This window comes from Balaenoptera acutorostrata, chromosome 4 (assembly GCF_949987535.1).
Source record: "Balaenoptera acutorostrata chromosome 4, mBalAcu1.1, whole genome shotgun sequence".
Classification (NCBI taxonomy): Eukaryota; Metazoa; Chordata; class Mammalia; order Artiodactyla; family Balaenopteridae; genus Balaenoptera; species Balaenoptera acutorostrata.
The window spans coordinates 44,133,648-44,151,906 of NC_080067.1; the positions used below are offsets into that span (position 1 = coordinate 44,133,648).

Below are 18,259 nucleotides of genomic sequence, written 5' to 3' on the forward strand. Positions count from 1 at the left end.
TAGTGATACATTTTTTCTGGTTTTTTCATTCTGAAAAGATCTTTATTTCACCCTCATGTTTGAAAAATATTTTCACTTTGTATAGAATTCTAAGTTGACAGCTCCCACCACCACCCCCTCACCCCTGCCCCACCCTCCTTCTTTCAATACTTTCGGTCCCACTGTCTTCTTGCTTATATTGTTTATGATAAAAAAAAAATCTGCTCTCATCCTTATCTTTGTTCCTCATATATGTCTTTTATTCTCTGATTGCTTTTAAGATTTTCTTTTTATTAATATTTTTGAGCAATTGGATTATAATGCTTGAGGTGTGCTGAGCTTCTTGAATATGCTTGAGGTTTGCTGAGCTTCTTGAATCTGTGGGTTTATAATTTTCGTCAAATTTTGGGTTTTTTAGCTGTTATTTCTTCAAATATTTTTTCTGTCCTCTCTTTCCTGTCCTTTGAGGAGTCCAGTTATACATATATTAGGCCACTTGAATTTGTCTCACAGCTCACTGAAACCCTTTTTTTGTTCTGAGTCTCTTTTCTATTTTATTTCATTGCATAGTTTCTATTGCTGTGTCTTCAGTTTAACTAATCTCTTCTTCTGGAATGTTTAATCTGCCATTAGTCCCATCCAGTATACTTTTCATCTCAGACAATTGTAGTTTTCATCTCTATAAATTCAGTTTAGGTCTTTTTTATATCTTCCACATCTCTGCTTAACATGGTCAATTTTTCCTCTAGTTTTTGGACATATGGAATACAGTTATCATAACTGTTTTAATGTCCTTGCCTGCTAATTCTAACATCTGTGCCTTTCTGAGTCAATTTTTATTTGTTGATTTTTCTTCTCATTATGAGTCCTATTTTCCTGTTTCCATGCAGGGCAATTTTTGATTGGATGCTAGACATTGTGAATTTTATCTTGTTAAAAGCTGGATATTTTTGTATTCTTATAAATATTCTTGAACTCTCTTCTGGGATGTAGTTAAGTTTCTTGGAATCAGCTTGATTTTTTAAAATGCCTTCCTTTTAAAATTTGTTGAGCAGGACCAGCTCAGCATTTAGTCTAGGGCTAATTATTCCCTACTACTGATGCAAGACCCTTCTGAGAACTCTACCTAGTACCCTATGAATTACAGGTTTTCCAGTCTGGCTGGTGAGAACAGGCATTATTATTGGCCTTGTGTAAGCATTTGGTACTCTTATCTCTGATCCTTTCAGATGGTCTCCCTTGCTCTGGGTAGTTTCCTCATTTATATGCACTGAGCATACATATAATTAATGGGGATTCTTTGTAGACATCTAATATTCTTTCTCTGTGCAGCTGTCTCCTGAGAACACTATCCTGTGAATTCTAGCCACTTAAGATTCCCTGGACTCTTCATAAGGTCTCCTCAACTCACAGAATCTGCCAAACTCCACCTGGATTCCCACTCCCTGTACCATGGCCTTAAATTTATTTCAAGGCACTAAGTTAGGGCAATCACAGGGGTTATCTTGTTTGTCTCTTATCTCCAAGAATCACTGTCTTTCATTGCCTGATGTCCAGTGTCTTGAAACCATTGTTTCTATCTTTTCTCCAGTGTTTTAGTTGTTTCAGGAAGGAGGGTAAATCTGGTTCCTGTTAGTCCACCTAAGCCAAATACAGACATTTTGGACTTTGTATTAGCTCTCATTTTTGAAGGGGGTGAGGGTGTTGTATCAGTTCTCATTTCCTGGCTATATAACCTTGGCAAATTACCTAACTTCTCTGAGCTTTATTTTTTTCCATGTGCAAATGGGAATAATAATGTTAGAATGATTAAAATTATATTGATGAAAAGCATTTAGCACAAGGCTTGGCATATAGTAAACACTCTAATAATAGAGACTATTTTTATTATGTAGATTAAGGGTTTAAATCAGATGATCTTTGCAGGCTATTCCAGACCTAAAATTTTATGATTTTATTAATTCAATTTTGAAAATTACATGGCATAATTTAAAAAATTAAAGTGTACCCTCAATATTCATTTTAACCATACATTAATTACACATAAATGAAAACTGATATTTTTTAAATGACGACTTTATCTCTGTCAAATTGTATTTTACAAGTTGTCTTTTTTAATTCCATTAACAGCACACTGAGGTACATTAGGAATTATTAGGCCATTTGGCTCTTCCATTTTAAAGAAGAATTTGAGATTTTTTTTGCCTCACCCTTCAATGCTGGAATTATTTCTTGAAGTAAACTTTTTCTCCCTGAGTTTTCAATATCAATCCATTTGCTTAGTCAGGAAGTAAGGTTTTGTTTGTTTTAACTACTGGTTTCTCAAAACACTATGTACTGTTTAAAATGAGGTCAATAGTATAATTCTAAGATGTTCCATAATGTGATATCTTAGTAATAATCTAAGAAAATATTTGGTTGGAATTTGTTTATGACACTATAAAGTGATAGTCAATAGGTGACTATCACTTATTGTAAGCAGTCTGGCTGTGGGAAATTTTTTAATTACAACATTTTAACTGATAAGTAACAACACTGCATTTGGAACCAATTTAAAACGTTCAGCATGCACATTAATTTGCTTTCTTCACATCAAAGCAATACTTGAAATAAACAAAAATCCATGATAATTAGTAAATACTCAGTTATTTAAAAATGTGCCATCCTTGTTGCATAGCAACTATTGATTCTATTATGTGCTTTTTACATACTCTAAAATAATTAAGCAAGGGCATAAATTGCTATCTACTTTTTTTGACTGTTAAAAGCATTTAATTATGAAGTTTATCCTAATATGTGTATTATACATTTGTAAAGGGAATATTTCATTCCTATGCAAAGACACAATGACCCAAGAAAGAGATGACAATGTCATATTAGCGATTCTCCTTTCTCATGAGGACTTTCAGGGAACTTTTAATTCATAGTCTCAATAACTAACACAGCCAAGCGTAATTATCATTCGTTGGCTTTACTGGTCTGGATCTTGATTTACTGCTAAGCTAAATTATAAGATTTATTAACAAAAAGTCATGTCCTCTCAAAAGAATGAAATGTCCATTTATATTAAAGAAAATTACACAGGCCAAAATACATCTATGATATAATTAATTTATTAGAAAGATATCATGGTTTTAATAAGAACTTAGAGAATCTCACATATGTTTATTTTCATCAACAAATTAACTTAGCATAAAGCAAGAACATATAGTTTTATATGGTCAGATGCTAACACTAACTTGGTCTGCATGCTGTGTTAGCACCTCAGGGATAGGGCACAGTAAGCAACAGTACTAGAGTGGATCATGAATGCAGACTTCTTTTCCAGTGGATTATATCTCAAGGTCATTGGTGGGGTGTGACCAAAGAGATGAGGAACTTCTACACAAGCAAAGGCAGGAAAGTTCATTTTGTCAATCTAAGAGGAGCTCAGGAGTTTGAGGGAAAGGAAGGATCTGTGAATCTCCATCTGCATTTCACTAATTCCATCAGTGAAATTTCTTTTATTTTTTCAAAGATTTATTTCTTGTTTATTTATTTATTTTATTTCTTTTTGGCTGTGTCGGGTCTTAGTTGCAGCATGCAGGATCTTTTTTGAGGCATGTGGGATATTCATTGTGGTGTGCGGGCTTCTCTCTAGTTGTGGCATGCAGGTTTTCTCTTCTCTAGTTGTGGTATGCAGGCTCCAGGGGGCATGGGCTCTGTAGTTGTGGTGCACGGGCTCCAGAGCGTGTGGGCTCTGTAGTTTGTGGCAAGCGGGCTCTACTTGAGGCATGTGAGCTCAGTAGTCGTGGCATGTGGGCTTAGTTGCCCTGCAGCATGTGGGATCTTAGTTCCCTGACCAGAGATCGAACCTGCATCCCCCTGCATTGTAAGGTGGATTCTTGACCACCAGGGAGGTATCCATCAGTGAAATTTCTGACTCAAAAGATGGGATGTTTATAATATCTCTTTATACGTATTGCCAAGCTGCCCTCCAAAAGGGTGTGTAATTTCCAGTCCCTTAAAGAGTAAGAATGAAAGACTATCTCACTAGACCTTCACCACAAGACAAAGTTGAAGCAGTAAAAAATAATCTCTCCTTGCTTTAATTTGAATTTTTTGGATTGCTAGATAGGTGGATCATCTTTTCATATCTTTAAACATGGATTGGTAAGGGTAGGGGAAGTGAATAAGGATAGACTAACCAACTGAGTACACCAAGGCTAAAAAAAATAGAAAGAATTAAAGAAGTGTGGGCTTTAGAGAAGAAGGAGAAGAAAAAGCCTATGCTGGAGGTTCAGAGTCAAGATGACGGTGTGGGAAGATGCAGAGTTCACATCTCCCCTCAACTAGGGTGCCTGCTGGATGCTGGTGGGGGACCCTGACGCCCAGGGAGATGGGAAGAATGCCCAAGCACACCGGTAGGATGTGGGGAGACTGAGGGGGGAGGAGAAGTGGAGCCTGGACAGGCCCGGCGCCCCTGAGGGGTGACTGAGAGGCAGGAGGGGGAGGGGTTTCCATGCCTGGAGGGACCCTCAGGGGCTCAGATCAGAGGAGGAGCGGGCCCAGCATTTTCCCTGCCCAATCAGCCAGGGAAGTCTGCCCGGCTCTCGGGCTGGGTCCTACACCCTCAGTGGTCCCCTCTGGGCCAGGCTGGTCCTGGGGGCATAGGAGGGAGGCCAGGAGAGAACAGGAGAGGCAGTCGAGAGGGGTCCTCCAGGACCAGAGGATCAGGAAATGAGCAGAGGATGTTTGCCCCACCCACTCGGGCACTGGGAACCTGCTGAGCTCCCAGGCCGGTCCCACGCCCTCCAAAGCCCCCTCCAGGCCGCATGGGTCCTGGCGGCATAGGAAGGAGGGCGGGGAGATCAGGAGAGGCAGGTGGGAGGGGACCTCCAGACTGGAGGAACAGTAGAGGAGCGGAGGGCATTTGCACCACCCACTGGAGCCCAGGAAGCCTGCTGGGCTCCCAGATGGGGCCCCCCCACCCTCTGAGACCAGAGGCAGGAGGCATGCCTGGGCCCCTTCTGTTCTGCTGAGGCTAAGCCCCCCTTCCCACAACCCCCCCACCCACCCACCGCCTTTTCCAGCCCTTTGGGTCCTAAGCATAGGGCCCGCCCACTGCCCAAACTTCACCCCTGCTTAGGCCCCGCCCTCCACAGCCAAGGCTTTTCCACTTTTTTTTCCCTCCTTCTCTTTTTTTACTATTGTGGTTCTGTTTTACCTTCCAGTTGTTGTTTCATCTATATTTTTATTTTTATATTTTTTTCTAACATAGCTGTTAGTCTCCTATTCTAATTTCAGTTTTTACTTTGTTATTGTTCTACTTTTTTTTTATTTTTTGCTGCCCTGCATGGCTTGCAGGATTATGGTTCATGAGCCAGGAGTCGGGCCTGAGATCCCGTGGTAGGAGCCCCGAGTCCGAACCACTGGACTAAAAGAGAACCTCAGACCCCAGGGAATATTCATCTGAGTAAGGTCTCCCAGAGGTCCTCATCACAGCACCAAGACCCAGCTCTACCCAACAGCCTAGAAACTGCAGTGTTGGAAGCCACAGGCCAAACAACCAGTAAGACAGGAACACAATCCCATTCATTAAAAAAAAGAAAAAAAAGTGAGACAGCAAAAAAATATGTCATAGAAGAAGGAGCAAGGTAAAAACCTACAAGACCGAATAAATGAAGAGGAAATAGGCAATCTACCTGAAAAAGAATTCAGAGTAATGATAGTAAAGACGATCCAGAATCTCAGAAATAGAATGGAGGCACAGATTGAGAAAATACAAGAAATGTTTAACAAAGATCTAGAAAAACTAAAGAACAAACAAACAAAGATGAACAACAAAATAACTGAAATGAAAAATACACCAGAAGGAATCAATAATGGAATAACTGAGGCAGAAGAACGAATACTTGTGCTGGAAGACAAAATGGTGAAAATAACTGCCGAGGAGCAGAATAAAGAAAAAAAAAAGATAAGAATTGAAGACAATTGCAGAGACTTCTGGGACAACACTACGTGTACCAACATTCAAATTATAGGTGTCCCAGAAGAAGAAGAGAAAAAGAAACGGTCTGAGAAAATATAAGAAGAGATTATAGCGCAAAAGTTCCCTAACATGGGAAAGGAAAGAGTCACCCAAGTCAGGAAGCACAGAGAGTCCCATACAGGATGAACCCTAGGAGAAACACACTAAGACACATATTAATCAAACTAACAAAAATTAATTCAAAGAAAAAAAATTAAAAGCAGCAAGGGAAAAGCAAAAAATAACATACAAAGGAATCTCCATAAGGTTATCAGCTGATTTTTCAGGAGAAACTCTGCAGGCCACGAGGGAGTGGCAGGATATACTTAAAGTGATGAAAGAGAAAAACCTACAACCATACCCAGCAAGGATCTCATTCAGATTCGACAGAGAAATCAAAAGCTTTACAGACAGGCAAAAGCTAAGAGAATTCAGGGCCACCAAACCAGCTTTACAACAAAGGCTAAAGAAACTTCTCTAGGCTGGAAACACAAGAGAAGAAAAAGACCCACAAAAACAAACCCCAAACAATTAAGAAAATGGTAATAGGAACATACATGTCAACAATAACCTTGAATGCAAATGGATTAAATGCCCCAAACAAAAGACACAGACTGGCTGAATGAATACAGAAACAAGACCCTTATATATGCTGTCTACAAGAAACCCACTTCAGACCTACGGACACATACAGACTGAAAGTGAAGGGATGGAAAAAGATACTCCATGCAAATGGAAATCAAAAGAAAGCTGGAGTAGCAATACTCGTATCAGATAAAATAGACTTTAAAATAAAGACTGTTACAAGAGATAAGGAAGGACACTATATAATGATCAAGGGATCAATCCAGAAGAAGATATAACAATTATAAATGTTTATGCACCCAACATAGGAGCACCTCAATACATAAGGCAAATGCTAACAACCATAAAAGGAGAAATCGATGGTAACACAAAAATAGTAGGGGACTTCAACACCCCACTTACACCAATGGACAGATCATCCAAACAGAAAATAAATAAGGAAACGCAAGCTTTAAATGACACAATAGACCAGATAGATTTAATTGACATTTATAGAACATTCCACCCGAAAGTGGAAGAATACACTTTCTTCTCAAGTGTACACAGAACATTCTCCAGGATAGATCACATCTTGGGTCACAAATCAAGCTTCGGAAAATTTAACAAAATTGAAATTGTACCAAGCATCTTTTCTGACCACAACATTATGGGATTGGAAATCAATTACAGGAAAAAACCTGTAAAAACCACAAATACATGGAGGCTAAACAGTGAGCTACTAAATAACTAAGAGATCACTGGAGAAATCAAAGAAGAAATTAAAAAATACATAGAAAGAAATAACAACAACAACCCAAAACCTATGGACAAAGCAAAAGCAGTTCTAAGAGGGAAGTTTATAGCAATTCAATCTCACCTCAAGGCACAAGAAAAATCTCAAATAAACAATCTAACCCTACACCAAAAGCAAATAGAGAAAGAAGAACAAAGAAAACCCAAAGTCAGTAGAAGGAAAGAAATCATAAAGATCAGAGCAGAAATAAATGAAATAGAAACAAAGAAAACAATAGCAAAGATCAATAAAACTAAAAGCTGGCTCCTTGAGAAGATAAACAAAACTGATAAAGCCTTAGCCAGACTCATCAAGAAAAAAAGGGAGAGGACGCAAATCAATAAAATTAGAAATGAAAAGGAGAAATGACAACTGACATCATAGAAATACAAAGGATTATAAGAGACTACTACAAACAACTATATGCCAATAAAATGGACAACCTTGAAAAAATGGACAAATTCTTGGAAAGGTACAATTTTCCAGGACTGAACCAGGAAGAATTAGAAAATATAAAGAGACCTATCTCAAGTAATGAAATTGAAACTGTAATTAAAAATCTTCCAACAAACAAAAGTCCAGGACCAGATCGCTTCACAGGAGAATTCTATCAAACATTTAGAGAAGAGCTAACACCCATCCTTCTCAAACTCTTCCAAAAAATTGCAGATGAAGGAACACTCCCAAACTCATTCTATGAGGCCACCATCACCCTGATACCAAAACCAGACAAAGATATCACATAAAAAAGAAAATTATAGACCAATATCACTGATGAACATAGATGCAAAAATCATGAACAAAACACTAGCAAACAGAATCCAACAACATATTAAAAGGATCATACACCATGATCAAGTGGGATTTATCCCAGGGATGCAAGGATTCTTCAATATACGCAAATCAATCAATGTGATACACCATATTAACAAATTTAGGAATAAAAAAAAATATGATCATCTCAATAGATGCAGAAAAAGCTTTTGACAAAATTCAACACCGATTCATGATAAAAACTCTCCAGAAAATGGGCATAGAGGGAAGCTACCTCAACATAATAGAGGCCATATATGACAAACCCACAGCAAACATTATTCTCAATGGTGAAAAACTGAAAGCATTTCCTCTAAGATCAGGAACAAGACAAGGATGTGCACTCTTGCCACTCTTATGCAACATAGTTTTGGAAGTCCTAGCTACGGCAATCAGAGAAGAAAAAGAAATAAAAGGAATCCAAATTAGAAAAGAAGAAGTAAAACTGTCACTATTTGCAGATGACATGATACTACTATACATAGAAAATCCTAAAGATGTCACCGGAAAACTACTAGAACTAATCAATGAATTTGGTAAGGTTGCAGGATACAAAATTAATGCGCAGTAATCTGTGGCGCTCCTATACACTAACAAGGAAAAAGCAGAAAGAGAAATTAAAGAAACAATCCCATTTACCATTGCAACAAAAAGAACAAAATACCTAGGAATAAACCTACCTAAGGAGGCAAAAGACTTGTACTCAGAAAACTATAAAACACTGATGAAAGAAATCAAAGATGACATAAATAGATGGAGAGATATACCATGTTCTTGGATTGGAAGAATCAATATTGTGAAATGACTATACTACCCAAAGCAATTTATAGATTCAATGCAATCCCTATCAAACTACCAATGGCATTCTTCACAGAATTAGAACAAAAAGTTTACTATTCATGTGGAAACACAAAAGACTCCGAATAGCCAAAGCAATCTTGAGAAAGATAAACGGAGGTGGAGGAATCAGGCTTCCTGACTTCAAGCTATACTACAAAGCTACAGTAATCAGGACAGTATGGTATTGGCACAAAAACTGAAATATAGATCAATGGTACAAGATAGAATGCCCTGAGATAAACACACACACATATGGTCACCTAATTTATGACAAAGGAGGCAAGAACATACAATGGAGAAAAGACAGCCTCTTCAATAAGTGGTGCTGGGAAAGCTGGACAACTACATGTAAAAGGATGAAATTAGGGCTTCCCTGGTGGCGCAGTGGTTGAGAGTCTGCCTGCCAATGCAGGGGACACGGGTTCGAGCCCTGGTCTGGGAGGATCCCACATGCCGTGGAGCAACTAGGCCCGTGAGCCACAATTACTGAGCCTGCACGTCTGGAGCCTGTGCTCTGCAACAAGAGAGGCTGCGATAGTGAGAGGCCCGCGCACTGTGATGAGGAGTGGCCCCCGCTTGCCGCAACTGGAGAAAGCCCTTGCACAGAAACAAAGACCCAACACAGCCATAAATAAATAAAATAAAATAAAATAAAAGAATGAAATTAGAACATCACCTAACACCATATACAAAAGTAAACCCCAAATGGATTAAAGACCTAAATGTAAGACCATACACTATAAAACTCTTAGAGGAAAACATAGGAAAAACACTCTTTGACATAAACCACAGCAAGATCTTTTTTGACCCACCTCCTAGAGTAATGGGAATAAAAACAAACATAAACAAATGGGAACTAATTAAACTTAAAAGCTTTTGCACAGCAAAGGAAACCATAAACAAGATGAAAAGAGAACCCTCAGAATGGGAGAAAATATTTGCAAATGAAACAACAGACAAAGGATTAATCTCCAAAATATACAAACAGCTCATGGAGCTCAATACCAAAAAAACAAACAACCCAATCCAAAAATGGGCGGAAGACCTAAATAGACATTTCACCAAAGAAGACATACAGATGGCCAAGAGGCACATGAAAAGATGCTCAACATCACTAATTATTAGAGAAATGCAAATCAAAACTGCAGTGAGGTATCACCTCACACTGGTCAGAACGGCCGTTATCAAAAAATCTAGAAAAAAGGGTGTGTTGAAAAAGGAACCCTCCTGCACTGTTGGTGGGAATGTAAATTGATACAACCACTATGGAGAACAGTATGGAGGTTCCTTAAAAAACTAAAAATAGAATTACCATATGACCCAGCAATCCCACTGCTGGGCATATACCCTGAGAAAACCATAATTCAAAAAGACACATGCACCCCAATGTTCACTGCAGTACTATTTACAATAGCCAGGACATGGAACCAAGTCAGAAAGAGAAAAACAAATACCGTATGCTAACGCATATATATGGAATCTAAAAAAAAAAAAAAAAAAAAGATACTTATGAACCTAGTGGCAGGGCAGGAATAAAGACGTAGACATAGAGAGTGGACTTGAGGATATGGGGGGGAGGGAGGGGGAAGCTGGGGTGTAGTGAGAGTAGCATCGACATATATACACTACCAAATGTAAAATAATTAGCTAGTGGGAAGCAGCAGCATAGCACAGGGAGATCAGCTTGGTGCTTTGTGATGACCTAGAGAGGTGGGATGGGGGGGAGGGAGGCTTAGGGGGGAGGGGGTGTGGGGATGTATGTGTGCATGTGGCTGATTCACTTTGTTGTACGACAGAGACTAACACAGTATTGTGAAGCAATTATACTGCAATAAAGATCTATAATAAAAAGAAGCCTATGCTATAAAATAAAACAAAAGAATGAGACACTTAGAGCAACTTTAGTCCATATTCTCACATTTTAATTGTTGCCCATATGGAACTGTTGCTATAGAGATCATTTTTGTTATAGCCTGAATGTGCTGTCCCCAAAGGATAAGGGAAGGGGGATTGATTTATAGAGGGCCAGACTGGTTGAGTGTGGCCAACTGTGTGAAGACTGGTAATGAAAGTGACAAATTTAATTAACCTGAGCCAGCAACAATACCTAAAGGATTTCATCTATGGATGGCAGAGTGGGGAATTCCAGGTGGAGACATTAGTTTGAAGGTGGCCACCAACTGTTGCTTGAGGTTACAAGTTATAAGGTCTAGTCACCAAGGAGAAGCATCTGATGATAACCAAATAGGTTGCTGGGACTTCAGTCAAACAATCTGAATTTCAGTAGCCAGCTCTAGTTCTAGATGCACATGTAAGACATAATCAGAAAACCAAGACAGAAGGCTAGAGCTAGGATTAGGTACTTGTGGGGGAAAAGAAACAGCTTGGAAGGTTTCAGCACAGTATGCATGATAAAGCCAAGGGATCAATCAAAAAGTATGAGAAGTTTATGACAGGGAGATGATGTCAATAGCCTCAATGACTAGAGCTGTGCAAGGCCTGAGAAGGCAGGGGCCAACAATTTTAAAAGTATGATTTGTATTCTCTAAAATTATGAAAGCAATACACACTCATTGTTGAAAGTTTGAAAAATATAGAAAAGTCCAAAGACAAAAGTCAATGCAATTTTTTCATACTCTAAAAGCAAACATCTTCTTTGTAAATAGTGAACTAAATACTTATTCATTTTATTTGCCAAAAGTTTATAACTGAATAATTTTAAGTCATTGTTCATTCTCTTGTATTATCTTCTTAAAAGCAGAGAAATCATAAGAATGAATTAATATTCCCTGCTTTTAAGGATGTAGTCAAATGCAGATTCTGTCATTTTATGGGAAAAAGGGTAAATATTTAAAAGTAAAAATTATGCTTTTACATAAGAACTAACAGCTATCTTTTTTTTTTTTTTTTTTTTTTTTTTTTATGGCTGTGTTGGGTCTTCGTTTCTGTGCGAGGGCTTTCTCTAGTTGCGGCAAGCGGGGGCCACTCTTCATCGCGGTGCGCGGGCCTCTCACTATCGCGGCCTCTCTTGCTGCGGAGCACAGGCTCCAGACGCGCAGGCTCAGTAATTATGGCTCACGGGCCCAGCCGCTCCGTGGCATGCGGGATCCTCCCAGACCAGGGCTCGAACCCGTGTCCCCTGCATTGGCAGGCAGATTCTCAACTACTGTGCCACCAGGGAAGCCCCCTAACAGCCATCTTAATCTTATAAGATTTCAAATTCTCTTCTTATGTTTTAACTTCCTACTTGTCTAATATTTTGTAAAAAACATATATTGTAAGCACGTTTGGTCTAGGAAATTCCAGAAAGAATCAAAGGTGTGCATAGAAGCAAAGAAACCTATCTGAAGTAGCCTGGCAAATGGACAGAATTTTTGAAAAACAAATAAGACACATGCTGCTGAAAGCCACATTATTGTTACCTTCTCCCTCCAGTTATCACCGTCCAGCAGCTTCTGTCTAAGGGTTTCCTGCAACTGCTCGATGCTTTTCTGATGTGAAATCAGCATCGATTCCCTGAAAACCATAAACACAACAAATGAGTCAAGACACACCCTTAACACCCTTCTTAAATTATAGGTCGTGCCTCAGGGATTATTTCACAATTCAGTCTGTTTATTCTTCTCTTTAGAAATATATATATACATATGTGTGTGTGTGTGTACTGCTACTACATACTATTTTAACTGTTGTTAACAGCAATTTAAAAACACTGGCAACAAGGTAAGTATTTTCTCAGGCTTAATTTTTGCTTAATAAGTAATATTATTATTTTTGCATGAAATAGTAACAACATATGTGTAGTCACAAATATAATAAAATACTATACATTGTGGTTCTAAAGTTTATGACTAAATTCTAACACTAGGTAATATTTTGTTTCTTTAAAAGAGGAAAATGTGCTGGGATATGACACAAAATCAGCACGTTTGTGGTTCCTGCTAGACTTATTTTTCTTTTATTTATCTCAAGTGCTAATAGGAACAGACTGAATTAAGTAGAGGGTAATATCTAAGATGTGGTATAGTACAAAACATACTAGAAAATAGGAGAGAAAACACAAAGAACATTTTAATATTTTAATCCACGTAATTGGATCTTTTTAAAATAAATTTATTTTTTTATTTATTTATCTTTGGCTGTGTTGGGTCTTCACTGCTGCACGTGAGCTTTCTCTATTTGTGGCTAGTGGGGGCTACTCTTTGTTGTGGTGCGTGGGCTTCTCATTGCGGTTGCGGAGCACCCACTCTAGGTGTGCGGGCTTCAGTAGTTGTGGCACGCAGGCTCAGTAGTTGTGGCACACGAGATTAGTTGCTCCGCAGCATGTGGGATCTTCCCATGTCCCCTGCATTGGCAGGTGGATTCTTAACCACTGCGCCACCAGAGAAGTCCCCACGTAATTGGGTCTTAAAGCTAAGTTTGTGACCCTCTGGGTGGAAGTAAGTGTGGGAGATTCATGAGAACATTTCTCCAGAGGCCCTGAAGTTAAGACTTTAAATATCACAGGTGGTGGCAAAAGTATGCCTGTTGATCAGGGAGTCCCTCCACCCCCTTCTATAATCATCATAACCCTTCTTATTTTCTGGGTAGGTGATTCTTTTCCATTGCTTATTCCTCTTTCTAATCCCTTTGTTTTCCATCATCACCCTCTTACCTTTAGTTCTGACCTTTTTTCTCAAACTTGTGACTTTCATTTATAACTGCCTGTTAGACATCTCCACCCTGATGAGCCATCAACACCAAAGATTCCACACATCAAAAAACAAATTCATCATCATCTCCAACGGTCTTGCCTTTCCTTTTGACTTCTGAAACCTTCAACAGTCACAATCTTTAGCTTGAAATCCCTGAGTCATCTCTGACTTTTCCTTCTTCTTGTTCTACCACATCCATTCAGTAACAAGTTCTATGTATTCTGCTCCTTGGTGCACCTTGAACTATTTCCTCCCTTCCTTTCCGACTACTAACAGTTAAGGTTCTTGACTTTATTTCCCACCAAGAGTATTGTAATAAACTGTCAATCTATCTTGATCTCTATTCTCATCTCACTCTTACAGTATTATTAAACATTTTTTAATAAAAATAGTGCCTACATTTCTAGGCTAGAAAAATTTAAGTTCACGAACATAAAGACACATTAACTTGGTAGCCAGGATTATGAATATTATTTGAGAGAAGATGATTGAAAAGAACAAAACTCCCCAGACTTTTTTTTTCAGAACTGTGTCAGACTAGGTACTTTGACAACTTTCCTACTGAAAATAAGTAAAGTTTTTTTTTCACTTATAAAAAAAAATCTTAAAATTCATCAGTGATCTGGACAAAAAGTTAGGAAGATGCAGGAAACACAAATCAAGAGAAAGGACAGAAAAAGGTTATCAGTGGAAAACTAGTGAAATTTGAATAAAGTCTATAGGTTAGTTAATTGTATTATACCCATATTAATTTCTTAGTTTTTACATATGTGCCATGGTTATGAAAAATGGACCAGAGGGAAACAAATTCTCTGTACTGTCTCTGTAACTTTTCTTTAAATACAAAATTATTCCGAACTAATGGTTTAAAAAAATGAAGTAAAAGGAAGAACCCCAACAATAAGTAGAGCATTGAAGCCAACTCTCACCTTGAAGGTACTTTCCAAATCTGATGTACTTGAGCATTAAATTTCACAGCCATGAAGGGCACTGGAGTGAGGAGAGAAAGGAAGAGCTTGAGAGGAAACTCACCTGCATAAAACTGCATCTCAAAGAGTGACACATGCAGTATGCATTTTTGTCATACTGTACGTAAGAATATGAAATTCTCACCCAGTATGTGTAAAATACAAATAACATCCCCTCTCAAGGAACAAAAAAGAAATTTCCGGCTTTGAAGTTTGGTGCTAGGTAGAGGGGAAAATACAAATCTCCCACAAGAATTTGTAAACACAAGCCAATCCCAGTGCAGGTTTGTATCCTGAATTCACACTACCTGAGTGGTCCAAAAAGCTTCATATTGAGGAGATATCTTACAATGGTGTTAGGATAACCTTGCCTCCAGATGCCTGGTAGGAAGAACACCAATATGTTTGGGAGAAACCTATCTTCAACTTGAAACTCAGAGAATTCCTACAGATAAAAATTCAAGACCTATGAGACCATAATTTTAAGAATCCCAAAATTATTTTTTTTAAAGCTAGTAAGAGGAAGAATGAGCAGACACAAATGATAGCATAATCAAAGCCACAAATTCTAAAGTATTTTCAGATATTGAATATAAATAAGGATGTACAATATATTGGAAGAAATAAAAGATTAATTTAAATGACTAATGAAATCTGAAACAAACCAATCAAACTTGTAGAAATGAAGCATATAATAACTGAGATGAAAAACTCAGTAGATGGTCCGATAGCAGATTATTCACAGCTAAAAATGAAGTAATAAACTGAAAGGGAGATTCAAAGAAATTATACAGGGTGCAGTACATGATGTCAAAAATATGTAAAATATAAAAGAGGTTGGGGGGCTTCCCTGGTGGCGCAGTGGTTGAGAATCTGCCTGCTAATGCAGGGGACACGGGTTCGAGCCCTGGTCTGGGAGGATCCCACATGCCGCGGAGCGGCTGGGCCCGTGGGCCACAACTACTGAGCCTGCGCGTCTGGAGCCTGTGCCCCGCAGCGGGAGGGGCCGCGATAGTGAGAGGCCCGCGCACCGCGATGAAGAGCGGTCCCTGCACCGCGATGAAGAGTGGCCCCCACTTGCCGTAACTAGAGAAAGCCCTCGCACGAACCGAAGACCCAACAGAGCCAAAAATAAAGAAATAAATAAAGTAGCTATAAAATTAAAAAAAAAAAAAAAAAGAAAGAAATAGGGAACTATCATTAAAAAAAAAAAAAAAAAAAAAAAAGAGGTTGGGGGCTTCCCTGGTGGTGCAGTGGTTGAGAATCTGCCTGCCAATGCAGGGGACACGGGTTCAAGCCCTGGTCTGGGAAGATCCCACATGCCGTGGAGCAACTAGGCCCGTGAGCCACAATTACTGAGCCTGCGCGTCTGGAGCCTGTGCTCCGCAAAACAGAGGCTGCGATAATGAGAGGCCCGCGCACCGCGATGAAGAGTGGCCCCCACCTGCCACAACTAGAGAAAGCCCTTGCACAGAAACAAAGACCCAACACAGCCATAAATAAATAAATAAATAAATAAATAAATAAATAAACCCAAAGTTTAAAAAAAAAAACACAAAGATATTTATAAGGCTGTGATTTAAAAAAAAAAAAAAAGAGGTTTATATATGGAGGACAGAGTGAAAAGATCTAATATTTCTCTATTTACCATTTCAGAAGCAAATGAGAGAGAAAGGGAGAGGAAGGACATTACAGATTGATGAAAAATACCAACCCATAAATCTAGGAAGCCCAAAGGATTCCAAGCAAGATAAACAAAAATAAATCTCATATCTGGCACCTGGTAGTGAAAATGAAGAATATTGGAGTTAAAAGAGATTTTAAAAGACGCTGGAGAGGAAATAAAACATACTGTCTTCAGAGGAACTCAAACATATTGAAAGCTTATACTCCAATAGAAACAAGGAAGGCCAAAGACAGCAAAATAATATATTAAAAATCCCATGAGAAAATAACCATCAATCTGAAGTTGGGTACCCAGCAAAACTATCTTTCAGAAAGAGGCCGAAATAAAATATGCTCAGAAAAATAAAATCTGAGTGTTTACTGCCAGCTAAACGACTTCTTAAAAATGTGCTTTGCAGGAAGGATTATGATCTCAGAAGGAAGGTCAGACGATCAAGAAAAAATGGTGAGCAAAGGAACTGGCAAACACACAGGCAGGGAGGGCTTCTTGGGCGTGTGATCAAGACAGCTGTACAGGGCCCATGTTCTGAAGGGGGCCCAGGGTTTCAGATTTAATGCTCTGTGGTCACCACTGAGAAATTCTTAATAACTTTATCTTTGAGTCTGTGTTTTGTAAGTGAGGTCTAATGGGACAGTCACGCACATGCTGGGGCCTTGGAACCTCGGCTCACACAGAGTCCTACCTTTCGCCACCTCCCTGTCTCCCCAGGATGGTTCTCAACCTTTTGCTCCCTGACCCTTGCCTAGCATCTGCTGTCATCCTCTGCTTCAGTGGGCACAGGCATGGGGAATGTTGGGTCTGCCATGTGTGTCCTTTTGGCTGAGTCTGGGGCAGGGCCTTGGGTGCCCGTGAGAGCGTGCATCCGTGCTACGATTTCTCCATGCCCAAGGGAGCACAAGATTCAATAGCAAACAAACAAAAAAAGACCCTGACAAGTTGAGAGAAAGATGGTGAAGGAAAGGAAAAAGCTTCTTTCTTTTTTTGAAGGGGCTCCACGTTTTCATTTTACACTGGGCCTGAAAATTATGTAGCCAGCCCTGTACGTAAGTACTTGTAAATAAATATCATCTGTATAAAATATTAGTTTTGACTGTGTGTAATCAGTGGGGCTAACAAAAGGATAGAACTAGAACACTAGACAAAAATGTAGAATATAGGATGGCAACTATCAGGGCTCCAGTGTTATTCAAGAGAAGTTTGAGATATTCAAGAGAAGTTTGAGATATTAATTTTAGACTTCATTAAGCATGCATGGTAAAACCTCAGAAGTAACCACTAAAAGAATAGAATATGCCATTAGAAGAAGATGCACTAAGAAAATAAAAGAAACACCAACAATGTTGCCCCCGCCCAAGGCCCAAAAGGAGAAAAGAGTGTAGAAAAAGAGAGAGAAATATTGATAGAAAACTTAAAATAACAATCATAATAATGGCAAATAAACTAAACTCATGAGTTAAGAGAAACAGGCTTGATAAAAACAAGCCCTAACCCTAACCCTACATATTGGGTTAAGTAAAATATATTAATTAAGATAACTTTTACCTATTTATTTTTACTCTTCTAATTAAAATTTTTAAAGTGACATATGTGGCTTACACTATACTTTTACTGAACAGCACTGTTATAATCCATATTCTCCGAAAACAAAGAAACATCAGTAACAAAAGATAAATATCTCCATGTATTTGGAACTTTTCAAAAATGTGTTTCTTAATAACTCTTGGGTCAAATAAAAAATCATAACTGATACTTCAAAATACTTAGACTTGAACAATAATGAAATTTCTACACATCAAAATTTATGAAATATAGCTAAGCAGAAAAGATAAATAAATTGTGGTATACTTCAGAGTATAATAGAGATGAAGAAATGAATGATTTTCAGCTACATGTAACATCATGGACAAAAAT

The 18,259-nt window shown here is 38.6% G+C and overlaps 1 protein-coding gene across 1 annotated transcript in view; it reads right to left on the reverse strand.

The window, feature by feature from the left end:
* The window catches only part of LEKR1 (leucine, glutamate and lysine rich 1), a 268,126-nt gene that overhangs the window by 27,562 nt on the left and 222,305 nt on the right, over nt 1–18,259 (reverse strand). The window contains exon 10 of the mRNA XM_007164823.2: nt 12,422–12,515. Coding sequence (XP_007164885.2) covers nt 12,422–12,515 — 94 coding nt within the window. The remainder of the gene's footprint in view (nt 1–12,421; nt 12,516–18,259) is intronic.